General features: G+C 46.0%; 1 protein-coding gene across 3 annotated transcripts in view; it reads right to left on the reverse strand.

Annotated features, from left to right (window-relative positions):
• Positions 1 to 18,777, reverse strand: part of LOC139233217 (protein FAM47E) — a 66,705-nt gene that overhangs the window by 37,788 nt on the left and 10,140 nt on the right. For 2 of the 3 annotated variants that reach the window (XM_070863884.1, XM_070863883.1), the window contains exons 3-5: positions 7,208 to 7,353; positions 3,872 to 4,031; positions 390 to 578 (exon numbers count right to left, since the gene is read on the reverse strand). In XM_070863884.1, the coding sequence (XP_070719985.1) occupies positions 390 to 578; positions 3,872 to 4,031; positions 7,208 to 7,353 (495 nt within the window). The remainder of the gene's footprint in view (positions 1 to 389; positions 579 to 3,871; positions 4,032 to 7,207; positions 7,354 to 18,777) is intronic. The other variant, XM_070863885.1, reaches the window with a different exon arrangement.

Raw genomic sequence — 18,777 nt, forward strand, 5'->3', positions numbered from 1 at the left:
AATGGATGGAACTGGTTCAAAATGCATATAGCTATTTCCCATCAGTGACTTTACATGGAAGTCAAAAGGTTGGTCTCCATGACAGATAATGGAAATTTTGATTACAATAAAATACATTTTTTTTCCCCATATAGATCTTGGGTGATTAAACACATAGCTGGAATCTTTGCAGGGGTTTTCCCGATCACCTGCCGTAACTTAGTTGGAAGATCAGCGGAATCCCCAGAGAAACAACGTAAATGGTGGAATATCAGGAAAACCCCAGGGAATTTTTCTCTCAAAGTATTCTTTCTGGATTTCATTCCCCATTAAGCATTAAATTAGTGAAAGAAGTTCTCAGCATTTATTAAGAAGTGCATTTATAATAAATTATAAATAAGTCTGCTTACCGGGTCAGTGGTTCGGCAGATCTTAACTGAAGGTAGCGGTGGAGGAGTTCCCACTATCATCCTTAACTCTGGAGGGATGTTGGTCAGCTCCATTACTTGGATAGGCATAGCAAGGGCAGACTGGGTCTCATAATCACTGGCAAACAGACTCATGATTGTAGATTCTTCTATATTGTTGTTCTCTCCACCCTAGATAGCATAAGTAATCAATGAAATAATCATTGCGTATAGTCTGATACTTAAACTACCTGCAGGAGCAAAAAAATACTCTTTTGGAGGGGTGGGGGGTATCCTCCTAATGACTGAGTAGATAAATGGTGTGGTACAGACCAGAACGCTCCTTGGTTCATTCTACTAATGATTCCATTTTGTTTTATTTCTATCTCTTACTAAATATTAATTAGTGGTTTATGGCCTGAATCATATGAGCTTTCAGTATGTTATTTTTGACCGATTTCGGAGAAGTCAGGTGTTGTGGTTAACCGTATGGGGTAATGAGATTATATCGGTTCCAACGTACACACCAATCTGAAGTGGGTTTATTATTTGCCCTAGACATGCTACTCCTAGATATCTGCATGCAATATCGACTTTCAGTTCATAGCTAGCAGGCCCATGATTTTCCAAAGTGACTCATAGCATGAAAGGTACATAGTCATGTGAGGGGACTCAAAAAATCGATCCTTTTGAATACATGCTACAGACAAGTCTCCTGAGACTTGTTGCTGAAATACGCTGCAAACCTATACAGGGAACAATACTAAATTACAACTTTGAATACCTAATGTTAAGTCCTGACTCGAATGTACTGACTTACACGAGACACATGCTGAAGTCAAGGTCACTCAAGACCTGCACCTTTAATTCCAGCTCTCCAGTCCCGCACTTGCCTGAGACCTCCCTTTATATACCTCAGTGGGACAAGTATGGAGTGTCTCCTGCAAGTGCACCCCTGGTGGTAAGGTATGCTTATTGTTACAGGTCATATCCAGTTACAGTCATGTATAGCATGGTAAGATACAGTTATATATAGTAATGTGCGATACATGACATCACTCTCCCCCAAGGTCTTATTGCCTTTATAGATTCAGTCTCTCAGGTGCTCTGCGCTCTCGCATGGAGCGTCTTAGTTGTGGTTCAGTTGTTTGCCTTGGTGCCTGTTTTTTGTTTGGTGTGATCGCTGGTATCACGCCTGGGCTGTCTGTGGCGACTGCCCTTTCCTCAGGTTGTTCCACCTGTCTGTCCACCAGGTGTGGTGTGAGTTCCACATTGTAGTCTGTCTCTGGTTCTTCAGTGTTATCAGTGAATCTACTTTTTACTTGGTCTACATGCCTCCGGCAGGTTTGGCCATTGTCCATTTGTACAATCAGTAGCCTGTTTCCCTCTTTGTCTGTTACTGTCCCTGCAAGCCATTTGGGATCCCGGCCATAGTTTAGCACAAACACTTTGTCCCCTATCTCATTCCACCTCCCCCTCGAATTTCGGTCTTGGTACTCAGTTAGTTTTTGATGCTTAGCCTCAATAATTTCATGCATGTCTGGGAGGATTAACGAGAGCCTGGTCTTTAAGGTTCGTTTCATCAATAGTTGCGCGGGGGGAACCCGAGTCACCGAATGCGGACGAGATCTGTATACCAGCAGCAGTCGCGACAGGCGGCTCTGCAGCGTGGGACCTTGGATTCTGAGCATGCCTTGTTTAATGATCTGCACTGCTCGCTCCGCCTGGCCATTGGAGGCCGGCTTGAAAGTTGCCGTCTTAACGTGATTTATACCGCGGTCAACTATAAAATCGTGAAATTCTGCGCTGGTGAAGCACGGACCATTATCACTGACCAATATGTCAGGAATGCCGTGCGTTGCAAACATGGTTCTAAGGCTCTCCACGGTGGTGGAGGTGGTGCTCGAGTTTAAAATGGTGCACTCGATCCATTTTGAAAATGCATCAACGACTACGAGGAACATTTTTCCCATGAATGGGCCCGCATAGTCTACATGCACCCGCGACCACGGTTTGGTGGGCCAGGGGCTTAGGGGGGCCTCCCTGGGGGCATTACTGAGTTGGGCACAAATGGTGCACCGACGGACGCAGAGCTCCAAGTCCGCGTCAATGCCAGGCCACCAGACATGAGATCTGGCTATGGCCTTCATAAGGACAATCCCCGGGTGCTCGCGATGGAGCTCCCAAACAAACGCCTCCCTGCTTCGTAAGGGCATAACTACTCGGCTGCCCCACATCAGGCAGACTGCTTGTAGTGAGAGTTCATGCATGCGCCTATGGAAGGGTTTGACCTCCTCGAGGCAGGCATTGCGAGCCTCTGCCCAGTCACCGGTTAAAACGCATCTTTTAACTCGAGATAACGTGGGGTCGCTGGTCGTCCAGGCTCTGATTTGGCGAGCCGTCATGGGCGAACCTGTGGATTCAAAGGCATTGATTGCCATGACCATCTCACAGTCCTATTCGTCGGACCCTGCTGTGGTCGCCAGAGGTAGCCTGCTAAGTGCGTCGGCACAGTTGTCTGTGCCTGGTCTGTGCCTTATCGTGTAGTCGTACGCCGCCAGCATGAGTGCCCACCGCTGAATGTGCGCCGAGGCGTTGGCGTTGATTGCCTTGCACTCGGATAGTAGGGACGTGAGGGGTCTGTGGTCAGTTTCTAATGCAAACTTGGCCCCGAAAAAGTATTGGTGCATCTTTTTGACACCGTACACGCACGCGAGCGCCTCCTTCTCAACCATACCGTACCCGCGCTCTGCCCGCGAAAGTGACCTGGAGGCATAAGCAACGGGCTGCAATTTACCCGCATCATTGACGTGCTGTAAAACGCACCCGACCACGTACGCTGACGCATCACACGTAAGGACTAACTTTTTACCTGGGTCAAAAAAGGCTAAAAACTCTTGGAACATAGAAGGTTGCGTGCCTTATTGAAGGTGCGTTCTTGGGCATCCCCCCAAAACCAATCGCACACCTTTCTGAGTAAAGATACAGTTATATACAGTAATGTGAGATACATGACACCTAATTTTCTGTTTGTAAAAACATGACTACAAGTGATGAATTTGCACAAATCCTCCATTATTTCTTCTTCCTGGTTTCCCAGATTTGGTATGAAGAATACAATATTAAATAAGAATTTTTTTTGTGAAATACCCATGGCACATGCTGTGAAGGTTGGGGGCCTTTTTTTCCTATTACCTTTTATGGCTGTTGTTTTGTTTACTCGTCTTCTTCTTGTTATTATGTTATAATCGTCCTTTTAAAAAATTGTTTTCTCTTCTAAGCATTGCAAAATGTTCAAATGAAAAAGGAGACATCACCTATAGCATGAACATGTCCCAGCAGCCAGCACTTTACTAAACTGTTTTTTTGAAGCCATCAGCTGTTTCAAGAGCTCAGCTAATCAAAAAATAGCAGCTTTATCAGCAATGCCTAAACTCTATTGCAACACATTAATTATCTTATTCATATATATTTATTCTACATACCAGAGAAGCAACCCAGTCACAAAATGCCTTTGTTATTTGTTCTATTTCTTCATCTTGTCGTGGTGACATGTCCCATTTTAGTTTAGTTTTCTTGTCTTCTTTCTGTGCCCCTCTGAATAAAATCCACTTGTATGGGTTTCTATGATTTGACTCTTCACTGCTGTACAACCCAAGCATCAATAATTATTGTTAACTGCTTGTTTTGACAAACATAGAACATTATTTTAAGGCAGGATGACTTAGTATCAGCAGTGAAAATACTTTAAACTTTAACAAGGCAAGGGAATACACATTAAATGGTACGGCACTGAAAAGTGTAGAGGAACAAAGGGACCTTGGAGTGCAGGTCCATAGATCCCTGAAGATAGCAGGCCAGGTAGATAAGGTGGTTAAGAAGGCATATGGAATACTTGCCTTTATTAGACGAGGCATGGAGTACAAGAGCAAGGAGGTTACTCTTGAACTGTATAAAACACTGGTTAGGACGCAGCTGGAGTACTGTGTGCAGTTCTGGTCACCACATTACAGGAAAGGTGTGATTGCACTGGAAAAGGTGCAGAGGAGATTTACAAGAATGTTGCCTGGATGGAGAATTTTGGCTATGAGGAAAGATTGGAGATGCTGGGTCTGTTTTCTTTGGAACAGAGGAGGCTGAGGGGAGACCTTCTTGAGGTATATAAAGTTATGAGGGGCTTAGATAGAGTGGACCATCATCATCATAGGCAGTCCCTCGGAATCGAGGAAGACTTGCTTCCACTCCTACAGTGAGTTCTTTGGTGGCTGAACAGTCCAACATGAGAGCCACAGACCCCGTCACAGGTGGGACAGATATTTGTCGGGGGAAGGGGGGGGGTGCGGCGTTGGGACTGATTCGACGCACGCTCATTCTGCTGCCTATGCCTGATCTCTTCACGGTGGCAGCGTGAGATTTGAAGAGCTCAACACCCTCCCGGATGCATTTTCTCCACCTAGGGGTCTTTGGCCAGGGTCTCCCAGGTGTCAGAGGTGTCGCACTTCAGGGAGGCTTTGAGGGTGTCCTTGTAACGTTTCCGCTGTCCACCTTTGGCTCATTTGCCATGAAGGAGCTCCACGTAGAGCAATTGCTTAGGGAGTTTTGCATCTGGCATGCGGACTAAGTGGCCTGCCCAGCAAAGTTGATCGAATGTGGTTAGTGCTTCAATGCTGGGGATGTTAGGCTGCACGAGGACACTGATGTTGGTGTGTCTATCCTCCAGGGGATTTGCAGGATCTTGCGAACAGGAAGGACCTGTTTCCCTTGGCAGAAGGGTCAACAACTAGGGGGCATAGATTTAAAGTAATTGGGGGGAGTTTTAGAGGAGATATGAGGGGAAATGTCTTCACTTGGAGGGTGGTGGGGGTCGGGAACTCACTGCCTGAAAGAGTGGTAGAACCCCCACCACATTTAAAAAATACTTGGATGTGCACTTAAAGTGCCGTAACCTACAGGGCTACGGACCAAAAGCTGAAAAGTGGGATTAGGCTAGATATAGCTCTTGGTCGGCGCGGACACGATGGATGGAAATGACCTCCTACCATGCTGTAAATTTCTATGATTCTATTATTCATACTGAGTTTTAACTTTGCAAAAAGCCATCAGATTTTACATGATTATCTGTTGAATCCACCTTTGTTCTGGAATACTTAACAACCTGAACTTGGGGCTCACTGGCAACTAAACGGGTATGCGGGCTTATGTCATAAATTTCCCATGACCAACAACAGTGATACATAAGTTCTCCCCCACCCCTGCTCTGACCCCGTCCTTCTTCCCAGTATAGTGTTATCTGCCCCATTTACCTTGCTTAATGCACAGAGACCCACTGCAGTAAACGGAGGTTAAAAATGTAGGTTTCAAAAATTATGTAAGTGCAAGCACGATGCACGCACATGTGTAAGTGTCTAAATTCCCCAGAGCTGGTTTCTAAATTGGTTTTGTGCCTTTCCCAGGAAATTGTATGAGTAGGCGTGGGGGTGGATGGTGATTTTGTGCAGGAGGTACACCATGCCAGGATAGGACAGGCCCCAAGGACCAGATGGTCTTTACCTGCCCTTCTTTTGCGTATATTCAAAAAATCATAAAGGCCCCAAATTCTTGAGGCCTTACTCTGCTGCCAGAAGTGTGACTGGACCAGATAGGACTCCAAGGTACCATCACGCTGTGATCCTGACTCTGCTCCAAATTCCAGGGTTGGAAGCATTTGCACATGGAGCATGTGCATCTGCACCAATTCCGGCACTACTGGGGTGTCTGCACTAGCAGGGGCCAAGAATTTCACCTTGTTGTTACGTTACAGGGCCAGCCATTCCAGCCGAAGATTGCTCAAAATATAAAAAAATTGGAGAAATTCGAAAGTGCCACTTTCCCAACAGCAATCAATCGCTCTGCAATCAATCGCCTTTAGGAAACCGGCATTTGATGAGGTTATAGACCCTACTTTCACCAGGATCTGGTCCTGGCACATTAGTACGTCTGCACCTTGCTGGAGACATTTAGTGCAGAACTAGCAGAACGTTTGACAGACGTTTCACCTGCGCGGCCTCTTGCTGGTTAAGTCCATGCAGAGGAAGTTGGGGCACTGCCCACCATTTGCAGTAGAAAACCCAACGTGAAATAAAGGGCAGACACCTAACAGTAACAGGTTCTGCCCCAAGTTATGGACCACCCACCCCAATGGCACTGCTGCTGCCTTCTCCCCAGGTCCAGGAATTTCAGTGCCATCGCATTTTTAGCCTCAGTTTTCTTTCATCAGTATCCATGCTGCGCCCAATATAAGTAGGCAAAAGCTACTACAACAGGGTCTAAGAAAATCATGGGAAGACATTTACAGGAAAATGGAAAGGAAGTGATCATATTTCCCCCCATCAGTTGCAATCTTTATAGCAAACAGATGTAAAGGCAGAGGTGTTACATTTCTGTGAGGAACTTTTGCTAAAGTTGCAGCGGACAATTGGGAGAATCCCAGAGTTCCCAAATCATAGCCATGCCACAACAGGAAAGAAAAAATTGATTTCTGCAGCCTTCCTGGCAACTAGCTTAGAGTGACCTAGAAACAGGTTCAAACACAGGAGGTACATGGTAATAGGCAGGAAGAGCTGAAGGAGAATGACATTGGAGGAGGGAGCAGGCAGGTGCTTCATTAAGACAAAAAGGATGCTCAAACTGCAAGGTGGGTCAGTAAACGGAAAGGACAGGTTATTTTGGAGTATGCTGAGTAAGCTGAGTATTTTTGTTTTTACTTCAGATTCCCATCATTCTCTGTTTTTTTTAATTTGTACTTCATTAAAAACACTTAAGTACAGTACAGAGGTACTTACTTTTCTGAACATTTTGAGCTCTGCACTTCCTCCTGCTTTTGTGGTTTACGAACCTTTGGCTTCACTTCAACAGGTTCCTCTCTACAAGTCTCCTCGTCAATCAGGAGCATCTCAGGGTCCAGGACACCTACAATTTCCTCAAAGAGCTATGTTTGAAATATGTTTGGTTATTACTTCTGTTGCAAAGTGCATGTCAAGAACAATTCTTTGACTATTCATAGTTGATCAACTAACAACAAGGTTGGCTCAGGTGACAGCACTCTCTTTGGATCGGAAAGTTGTAGCTTCAAATTTCACACAAGGATTTGTGTTCAGTCTAGGCTGATGCTGCAATGCAGCACCAAGTAAGTCTTCTGGGTGAAGCACAAAACTAAAGTCCTGTCTATCTGTTTCAGTAGTTTGAGGTGATAGTTAAAACACACAATAATGAAGCTCTCTCACACACATGTAACTGCAGGAGATTGCCAGCACCCAATTAGTCTGATAAAATGTCCAAATTTGGGATTGAAGCAGAGCCACAAAGTGAGGGATAGGCTTTTGTAGGGGAAACTTCTTGCAGGGACCTCTAACATTAAATTAATGTCATGGGTAAGTTTAGTCATTTGATTATAAATTATTTAATCTTTTATGTGATTATGTTATAAATGTTACATACTAAAGAAGATCAGAAATCTAAGATGATAGCTGGAGCCATTTAAAAAATATTAAGCAGCATGATTGTTTTATATTGCAGCATTTAAACTGGCTGTGTTTTTCTTTTATTACCTTTATATAAAGAGAGTTAAATTCCTCAGTTGATCCAATGAGAAAAATGTGACATTTTTGAATTTTTTTCTGCATCAGACAAACATGTGAAACGCTCTACACAAGACTTTTAACTTTATGGGGCGATTTTAATCCTGCTTGGCAATTGAAAATTGGGCAGGTAGGCAATTAAAATCGCCCGCATAGCTTACTCACCAAGATACTGCTCTCTTCCCACAGGATCACATTTTAACCTGCTCTTCTGAGCAGGCAAGAAGGACACCCCCCAGAAATCGGCAGAGTTCTACGTTAAGATGCAGATTGAAATCCGATGCTATCATCGGGGCTTGACTGCTATTTTAACCAGAGGCCTGGACGGGGAAGTCATTGTGGCTTCCCCACCAGGCCATCCTGGTAGGACGAGGAGTTGGGACAAATTGTGCACCGTTTTAAGTTTTATTTTTTACTTTCATTGTGGGACCGGAAAGAACAGGAATGCTTCCCCCGCTCCTGCTTTACCCCTCCCCCAATCACAAGGGCTCCCAGACCCCCTCCCTGTGACTTACCAGAGTGCTAGGGGCCATGCTTTCAGCCTCGAACCACCTGATATTGTGCTTCTGCCCGCTGTTCAGCTGCCGCTTCCCACTGGTTTTGGGTGGGAGACTGACTGAGGCTATGTAGATGAAATCTCCCAGGTCTCACGCTGCCAAAGTGGGAATGTTTGCTGTCCATTTTGGCTCCCATCAGCCTGACTCCCGCTTCAAGGCCAGAATCTTTACCTTTGAGTCAGGATGTGTAGCAGATAGGGAAGGCGATGTTGTGAGCAGCGCGTTGTTCAGTGCAACTTTTATTAAATGGCCCCAATTATACCAGGCATCCATGTTTGCCGGCCCAATTAAATAAAGCAGGTCAGATAATATTATCGATGATGTATCCAGCATCAATATTTAAAGCAGCCTTGCACACATCTCTTTTGAAGGTTGATGTAAGAGTGTGCAAGGTCATTTCCAGAAATCTGACTATTGTTATAAAGCCGATAAAAGTGGATACACAAAGGCAGAGGGCCACATCAAGATTCAGCGATGTATCCCTCGATGGTCTGTTGCAGGCAGTGAGAGCACACAGGGAGGTCCTTTTCCCTGCTGATAGGCACAAAATATTACCCAACGACACCAAAAGGGCATGGCTGGAGATTGCAGAGGAGGTCAGCAGCAGGGATGTTGTCAGGAGGATGTGGAGGAAAAGATTCAATGATCTCATGGGGTCAGGAAAGGTGAGTGCAATGCCACACTCACCTTCATCCTGATGTGCTTGTCACCACAATCCCATCACTCTGCCTTCCCAAGCTTACTCCTGCACTTTCTTCCTCACACCAACACACCTTGCAGATCCACCCATCTCTCACTGCCTTTGTACATACTCACATCCCATCTGACTAACCACCCGACAATCATCTTCATCCTAATGCAATCATACCAAGTACCACCACAGTAGGAGGACATTTGGCAATGTCATGCCACTCCCTCATAGTTACCCTCTATAGATGTAGCCCATCCACCCTACACTCATTCCATCACTCTCACTCAAAGTTCTCTTCTTTCCCTCCTTGCAGGAGAAGAGTGTCTAGAACAATAGGGCTAGGCAGAGAACCAGAGGTGATCCTCCAATATTCACTCAATTGACTCCAGTGGAGGAGCAGGCCCCGAGATATCTCAAGTTGCAGAGTTGCTGGCCGTGGCAAGCAAAGAGAGGGGGACATACCAGCAACCTGGTGACAGAATTACATCTCATTCAGCCTCATGGCATACAGCAGTTGCTCATATGGTGACTGATGTCAGCAGCCAGTGAAATTTTGTTCTGTGAATAATATTAACGTTACCCATGCTTAATATAACTTCTAAATGATCTCTTTACTCTCCCACAGGTCCATCAAGTGTCCACTCCCCACTGTCTAGCCGCAGGACGAAGACGGCTCCTTAGAGGAACCTCCAGCCTCTGAGGATGTACCATCAGCAGACCCAAGTGCACCCAGTAGCAAGGCTGATAAGCACACCTCAGTGGGTCTTTTGCGAGATAGGAGTAGAATTGTCACCTGGTGTCCAACACTTCACAAATGAGCATGAGCAGATGGTGTTGGCAGGGACAGCAGTGGAGACTCCTGACCAGAGGGTGCAGGACGCTCCAAGCTCTGCTGAGCAGCATGCAGATGCTGAGCCTCAGGGGCCATGGAGAAGAAGGGTGATCTTGAAGGGGCAGCAACAATTGCATGAGGCTCTGGCAGCTTTTGCAGCCGCAATGCCTGAAAATGTGCAGAGAATGGAGGAGTCCATCTCGAACATAAGCACCACCATGCCGCAGGCGATGGCAACAATGTGCTGTTCCATGGAAAGGGTGCCCACCTGCATGGAGCAGCAAATGTGCCCGTCACACGAGCACATGCTGGCTGTGGACAACAGATGGCAGATGCTCATAAACCTCGTCTCTAGGAGGGATACAAACGTAGACGTGGGTCTTCATTGCCCCACTGATGGGCAACAAGGTGCTCTCGAGCTCCTTGCTAGCAGGGAAGTGTGGGTGGCCCGTGAGAGGGTCATAGAAGTGGGGGCTCTTCTCAAAGCACTCCCACTTCTTCCCTGTTGCCTCCCTCTCAGTCAGAGCCCCACATGCTTCCTCGGATCCTGATGGCCCTGCACAGTCTTTGGTTGGGCCCTCACAGGTTTCAAAACTCAGAGGACATCCACCAAAACTATCTAACTGGTCGCAGCAGGGAGGTGAGCAGCCTGTCCCTACCTCTGCTGAAGACAGAATGGTTATAAAAAAATAAGAAATAGGAGCAGGAGTTGGCCATTTGGCCCATCGAGCCTGCTCCGCCATTTAATAAGATTGTGGCTGATCTGATCTTGGCCTCATGTCCACTTCCCTGCCCAGTCCCCATAATCCTACAAACCCTTATCATTCAAAAATCTGTCCATCTCCACCTGAAATATATTCAATGACCAGGCCTCCACAGCTCTCTGGGGCAGAGAATTCCACAGATTTACAACCCTCTGAGAGAAAAAATTCATGCTCATCTCAGTTCTAAATGGATGGCCCCTTATTCTGAAACTATGCCCCCAGTTCTAGATTCCCCCACGAAGAGAAACATCCTCTCTGCATCTACCTTGTCGAGCGCCCTTAGTATCTTCTATGTTTCAATAAGATCACCTCTCATTCTTCTAAACTCCAATGAATATAGGCCCAAACTTTCTTCACAAGTCAATCCCTTCATCTCAGGAATCAACCTAGTGAACCTTTTCTGAACTGCCTCCAATGCAAGCATATCCGACCTTAAATAAGGAGACCAAAACTGTACGCAGTACTCTAGGTGTAGTCTCACCAATACCCTGCACAATTGTAGCAGAAATTCCCTGCTTTTATACTCCATCCACCTTGCAATCAAGGCCAACATTCCATTTGCCTTCCTGATTACTTGCTGTACCTGCATACTAACTGTTACATATATATGGATGTATTTATTCTGTACTGACACCAGAGGGCTTTTCCCCTGGAGTCCCAAGGGATCCCATAATCTCTTGGGAGCACAGGTATTTAAGGAGGCTTCACAGGTTGGAGAGGCACTCTGGAGACTTGCAATAAAAGGTTACGGTCACACTTTACTTTGAGCTCACAGTGTTCAGTCTGACTCTTTCTCCATAACAACTGGCGACGAGATACAGATAGCAAACCCAAAGATGCAGAGAACAGTGAGCATCCTGGAGAAATTCTCAGAGGAAGACGATTGGGAAACTTTTGTGGAGCGACTCGACCAATACTTTGTGGCCAACGAGTTAGATGGGGAAGAGAGCGCTGCCAAACGAAGGACGATCCTCCTCACCGTCTGTAGGGCACCAACGTATGGCCTCATGAAGAATCTGCTCACTCCAGCGAAACCCATGGAGAAATCATACAATGATTTGTGCACACTGGTCCGAGAGCATTTGAACCCAAAGGAAAGCATTCTGATAGCGAGGTACTGGTTCTACACCTACAAAAGGTCTAAAGGCCAGAAACTGGCGAGTTATGTCACTGAGCTAAGACGCCTTGCAGGACATTGCGAATTTGAAGGACATTTGGAGCACATGCTCAGAGATTTTTTGGTACTTGGCATTGGCCACGAAACCATACTTCACAAACTTTTGACTGTAGAGACCCCAATCTTGAGTAAGGCCATAGCGATAGCCCAGGTGTTCATTGCCACCAGTGACAATATGAAGCAAATCTCTCAGCACACAAGTGCTGTTTCAAGTACTGTGAACAAAATGATGTTGTTTTTGAAAGTAACGTACAGGGCAGAACACACATACCTGCAGCTGCACGTCCGCAGATGACTCAGAGTCCACCATCAAGTGTGATGAATGCAAGGCCATTAACACCTTGTTGGCGCTGCGCGAATGATCATCGTTTCCATTCATGCCGATTCAAAGAATACGTTTGCAAGGGCTGTGGAACAATGAGACACCTCCAACGAGTGTGCAGGCGAGCTGAAAAGCCTGTTAAACCTGCAAATCACCATGTTGCAGAGGAGGACAGATCCACAGAATATCACGACGAACCAGAGCCTCGGATCGAGGAGGCAGAGGTACATGAGGTGCACACATTCACCACGAATTGTCCCCCGATAATGCTGAATGTTAAACTAAATGCACTCCCAGTGTCAATGGAGCTGGACACGGATGCAAGCCAGTCCATCATGGGCAAAAAGACTTTCGAAAGATTGTGGTGCAACAAGGCCTCAAGGCCAGTCTTGACTCCAGTTCGCACGAAATTAAGAACTTACACAAAAGAACTGATTCCTGTAATTGGCAGTGCTACCGTAAAGGTCTCCTATGATAGAGCGGTGCACAAGCTACCGGGCGATGGTCCCATACTGCTCGGCAGGAGCTGGCTGGGAAAGATACACTGGAACTGGGACGACATCCGAGCGCTATTGCCTGCTGACAACACTTCGTGTGCCCAGGTCTTAAACAAATTTCCTTCGGTATTCGAACCAGGCATCGGGAAATTCCAAGGAGCAAAAATGCAGATCCAACTAATTCTGGGGGCGCGACCCATCCATCACAAGGCGAAAGTAGTACCATACATGATGAGAGAAAGGGTAGAGATCGAACTAGACCAGCTGCAAAGAGAGGGCATCATTTCACCGATCGAGTTCAGCGAGTGGGCCAGTCCTATTGTCCCAGTCCTCAAGGGAGACAGCATAAGAACATAAGAATTAGGAACAGGAGTAGGCCATCTAGTCCCTCGAGCCTGCTCCGCCATTCAACAAGATCATGGCTGATCTGGTCGTGGACTCAGCTCCACTTACCCACCCGCTCCCCATAACCCTTAATTCCCTTATTGGTTAAAAATCTATCTATCTGTGACTTGAATACATTCAATGAGCTAGCTTCAACTGCTTCCTTGGGCAGAGAATTCCACAGATTCACAACCCTCTGGGAGAAAAAATTCCTTCTCAACTCGGTTTTAAATTGGCTCCCTCGTATTTTGAGGCTGTGCCCCCTAATTCTAGTCTCCCCGACCAGTGGAAACAACCTCTCTACCTCTATCTTGTCTATCCCTTTCATTATTTTAAATGTTTCTATAAGATCACCCCTCATCCTTCTGAACTCCAACGAGCAGCACCATCAGTTACTTTGTAATCGCCACAGATTCTATCAATCGTTTCTCACTGCAGGACCAATACCCACTACCAAAGGCCGACGACCACTTTGCAACTCTGGCGGGAGGAAAGACGTTCACGAAGCTGGATCTGACTTCAGCCTACATGATGCAGACCTGGAGGAATCATCAAAGGCCCTCACCTGCATCAACACGCACAACGGTCTTTTTGTTTATAACAGATGCCTGTTTGGGATCCGATCAGCGGCGACGATATTCCAGAGAAACATGGAAAGTTTACTGAAGTCAGTTCCGCACACTGTGGTCTTCCAGCACAACATCTTGGTCACAGGTCGGAACACAGTCGAGCACCTGCAGAACCTGGAGGAGGTTCTTAGTCAACTCAACTGCGTGGGGCTCAGGTTAAAACGCTTGAAGTGCATTTTGCTGGCGCCTGAATTGGAGTTCCTGGAAAGGAGGATTGCGGCAGACGGCATCAGGCCCACCAATGCGAAGACGGAGGCAATTGTGAACGCACCGAGGCCACAGAATGTGACGGAGCTGCGGTCGTTTCTGGGACTCTTGAATTAGTTTGGTAACTTCTTACTGGGTCTCAGCACACTGCTAGAACCACTACATGTCTTACTACGAAAAGGGGGCGAATGGGTTTGGGGCAAAAGCCAAGAAAATGCCTTTGTAAAAGTGAGAAAATTGTTATGCTCCAACAAATTGCTTGTGTTGTATGATCCATGTAAGCATTTGGTACCAGCATGTGATGTGTTGTCATATGGCGTCGGGTGTGTATTGCAACAAGCTAATGATTTTGGGAAACTGCAACTGGTTGCTTATGCATCCAGGAGTCTGTCTAAGGCTGAAAGAGCCTACAGCATGATTGAAAAAGAAGCGTTAGCGTGTGTCTATAGGGTAAAGAAAATGCATCATTACCTGTTTGGGCTAAAATTCGAATTGGAAACTGACCATAAGCCACTTATATCCCTGTTTTCCAAGAGTAAAGGGATAAATACCAACGCATCGGCCTGCATCCAGAGATGGGTGCTCACGTTGTCTGCATACAACCACGCCATCGACCATAGGCCAGGCACAGAAAACTGTGCTGATGCTCTCAGTAGCCTGCCATTGCCCACCACTGGGGTGGAAATGGCGCAGCCCGCAGATTTAGCCATGGTTATGGAAGCATTTGAGAGTGAGCAATCACCCGTCACTGCCTGGCAGATCAAAACCTGGACAAGCCAGGGCCCCTTATTATCTCTAGTCAAAAGCTGTGCGCTTCACGGGAGCTGATCCAGTGTCCCGGTGGAAATGCAGGAAGGGATAAAGCCGTTCCAGCGGCGCAAAGATGAAGTGTCTATACAGGCAGACTGCCTTCTGTGGAGCAATCGAGTAGTGGTCCCCAAGAAGGGCAGAAACATCTTCATCAATGACCTCCACAGTACCCACCCAGACATCGTAATGATGAAAGCGATTGCCAGATCCCACGTGTGGTGGCTCGGTATCGATGCGGACTTAAGAATCCTGCGTTCACAAATGTAATACATGCTCGCAGTTAAGCAATGTACCCAGGGAGGTGCCGCAAAGTTTATGGTCTTGGCCCTCCAAACCGTGGTCTAGGGTACACGTCGACTATGCAGGCCTGTTCTTGGGTAAATTGTTCCTTGTGGTTGTAGACGCATATTCCAAGTGGATTGAATGTGAGATAATGTCGGCTAGCACGTCCGCTGCCACTACTGAAAGCCTGCGGGCCATGTTTGCCACTCACGGCTTACCCGATGTCCTGGTGAGCGACAACGGGCCATGTTTTACCAGTGCTGAGTTCAAAGAATTCATGACCCGTAACGGGATCAAACATGTCACATCTGCCCTGTTTAAACCAGCAGCCAATGGTCAGGCAGAGAGCGCGGTGCAAACCATCAAGCAAGGCTTGAAGAGGGTAACTGAAGGCTCACTGCAGACTCGCCTGTCCCGAGTCCTGCTTAGCTACCGCACGAGACCCCACTCACTCATTGGGATCCCACCTGCTGAACTGCTCATGAAAAGAGCACTTAAGACAAGGCTCTCGTTAGTTCACCCTGATCTACATGAACAGGTAGAGAGCAGGTGGCTTCAACAAAGTGCCTACCATGATAGCGCAAATGTGACACGCGAGATTGAAATCAATGATTCTGTATTTGTATTAAATTATGGACAACGTCCCAAGTGGCTTCCCGGCACTGTCGTGGCCAAAGAGGGGAGGAGGGTGTTTCGGGTCAAATTTTCAAATGGACTCATTCACCAGAAACACTTGGACCAAATCAAACTCAGATTCACAGACTATCCTGAGCAACCCACCTTGGACCCTACCTTTTTTGATCCCCCAACATACACACCAGTGGCAACCGGCACCACGGTTGACCACGAAGCAGAACCCATCATCCACAGCAGCCCTGCAGGGCCCAACATACCAGGCAGCCCAGCAAGGCCAGCTGCACAGCAGCCCAACGAGGGCCCAACAACACCAGCTTTCATGCCGAGACGATCAACCAGGGCAAGAAGGGCCCAAGATTGACTCACATTGTAAATAGTTACACTATTGATTTTGGGGGTGGGGGGGTGGTGGCGCGAGTGTTGTTATATATGTGGACGTATTTACTCTGTACAGCCACCAGAGGGCTCTTTCCCTGGAGTCCCAAGGGATCCCATAATCCCTTGCGAGCACAGGTATTTAAGAAGGCTTCACAGATTGGAGAGGCACTCTGGAGACCTGCAATAAAAGACTAAGGTCACACTTTACTTTGAGCTCACAGTGTTCAGTCTGACTCTTTCTCCATACACAACAGTAACTTTTTTGTTTCATGCATAAGGACCCCCAGGTCTCTCTGTACTGCAGCATTTTGTAATCTCTCTCCATATAAATAATAATTTGCTTTTTTATTTTTCCTGCCAAAGTAGATAAACTCACACTTTCCTACATCATACTCTATCTGACAAATGTTTGCCCACTCACTTAGCCTGCCCATACCCCATTGCAGATTCTTTGTGTCCTCCTCACAATTTGCTTTCCCACCCATCTATGTATCATCAGCAAACTTGGCTACATTACACTCGGTCCCTTCATCCAAGTCATTAATACAGATTGTAAATAGTTGAGGTCCCAGCACTGATCCCTGTGGCACACCACTAGTTACAGTTTGCCAACCGGAAAATGACCCATTTATCCTGACTCTCTGTTTTCTGTTAGTTAGCCAATCCTCTATCCATGCTAATATATTACCCGCAACCCCGTGAGCTCTTATCTTATGCACTAACCTTTTATGTGGCACCTTATCAAATGCCTTCTGAAAATCCAAATACACCACATCCACTGGTTCCCCCTTATCCACCCTACTTGTTACATCTTCAAAGAACTCCAGCAAATTTGTCAAACATGATTTTCCTTTCATAAAACCATGCTGACTCTGCTTGACTGTATCATGCTTTTCCAAATGTCCTGCTGCTGCTTCCTTAATAATAGACTCCAGCATGTTACCAGTGACAGATGTTCGGTAAACTGGTCTATAGTTTCCTGCTTTCTGTCTCCCTCCTTTTTAAAATAGGGGCGTTACATTTGCGGTTTTCTAAACCACTGGGACCTCTCCAGAATCCAGGGAATTTTGGTAAATTGCAACCAATGCATCCACTATCTTTGCAGCCACTTCTTTTAAGACCCTAGGATGCAGGCCATCCAGGGGACTTGTCCACCTTTAGTTCCATTATTTTACCGAGTACTTTCTCTTTAGTGATAGTGATTGTTTTAAGTTCCCCCCACCCCATTGCCATTGATTATCTATTATTGGGATGTTTTTAGTGTCTTCTACCGTGAAGACCGATTCCCTGTTCCCCATTATTAATTCCTCAGTCTCATCCTCTAAGGTACCTACGTTTACTTTAGCTACTCTCTTCCTTTTTAGATACCTGTTGAAGCTCTTACTGTCTGTTTTTATATTTCTTGCTAGTTTACTCTCATAAGCTATCTTCTCCCCCTTTGTTATTTTTTTAGTCATCCTTTGCTGTTTTTTTTAAATTTTCCAATCTTCAGGCCTCCCACTAATCGTGGCAACATTGTATGCCCTTGTTTTCAATTTGATACCATCCTTTTCTTCCTTAGTTAGCCACGGATGGTTCTCCCTTCTCTTACAGTCTTTCCTTCTCACTGGAATATATTTTTTGTTGAGAGTTATGAAATATTTCCTTAAATGTCTGCCACTGCTTTTCAACCGTCTTACACATTAATCAGTCCACTTTAGCCAACTCTTCCTTCATACCTTTGTAATCATCTTTACTTAAGACCAGGACACTGGTTTGAGACCCAACTTTCTCACCCTCCAACTGAATTTGAAATTCAACCATGCTATGATCACAATTCCTGGAGGATCCTTTACTATGAGATCATTTATTAATCCTGTCTCATTACACAGTACCAGATCCAAGATAGCCTGCTCCCTGGTTGGTTCCACAACGTACTGTTCAAGAAAACCATCCCGGATACACTCCATGAACTCTTCCTCAAGGCTACCTTAGCCAATTTGATTTATCCAATCAATATGAAGATTAACATCGCCCATGATTATTGCCGTACCTTTCTTACTCTGTCCAACAGTGTAGCGACTGCTCAGGGGCCTATAGACTTCGCCCCCCCCCCCCCACCAGTTTCTTCTTCCCCTTATTATTTCTTATCTCCACCCAAACTGATTCTACATTTTGATCTTCTGAGCTAATATCATTTCTCACTAACACATTGATCTCATCCTTTATTAACAGAGCTACCCCACCTCCTTTTCCTTTCTGTCTATCCTTCCGAATTGTCAAACACCTCTGAATATTCAGTTCCCAGCCTTGGTCACCTTGCAACCACATCTCTGTAATGGCTACCAGATCATACTCATTTATATCTATTTGTGCCATCAACTCATCTATCTTGTTACGAATGCTGCGTGCATTCAGATAAAGAGCTTTTAATTTTGTCTTTTTACCATTTTTCTCTGCTTTGAACCCACTTTCTGATAGACTCTTATTTTTATACATTCTGTCCCTTCCTGACACAGTCTGGTTATCATTTCCACATCGCTACCCTGCTCTACTGCCTTCTCTTTTCTCTTTGACTTTTTAAATTTCCGCTCACCTGTACCTTCCCCCCCATGATTTAGTTTAAAGCC

The sequence above is a fragment of the Pristiophorus japonicus genome, chromosome 2 (assembly GCF_044704955.1).
Source record: "Pristiophorus japonicus isolate sPriJap1 chromosome 2, sPriJap1.hap1, whole genome shotgun sequence".
Taxonomy (NCBI): Eukaryota; Metazoa; Chordata; class Chondrichthyes; family Pristiophoridae; genus Pristiophorus; species Pristiophorus japonicus.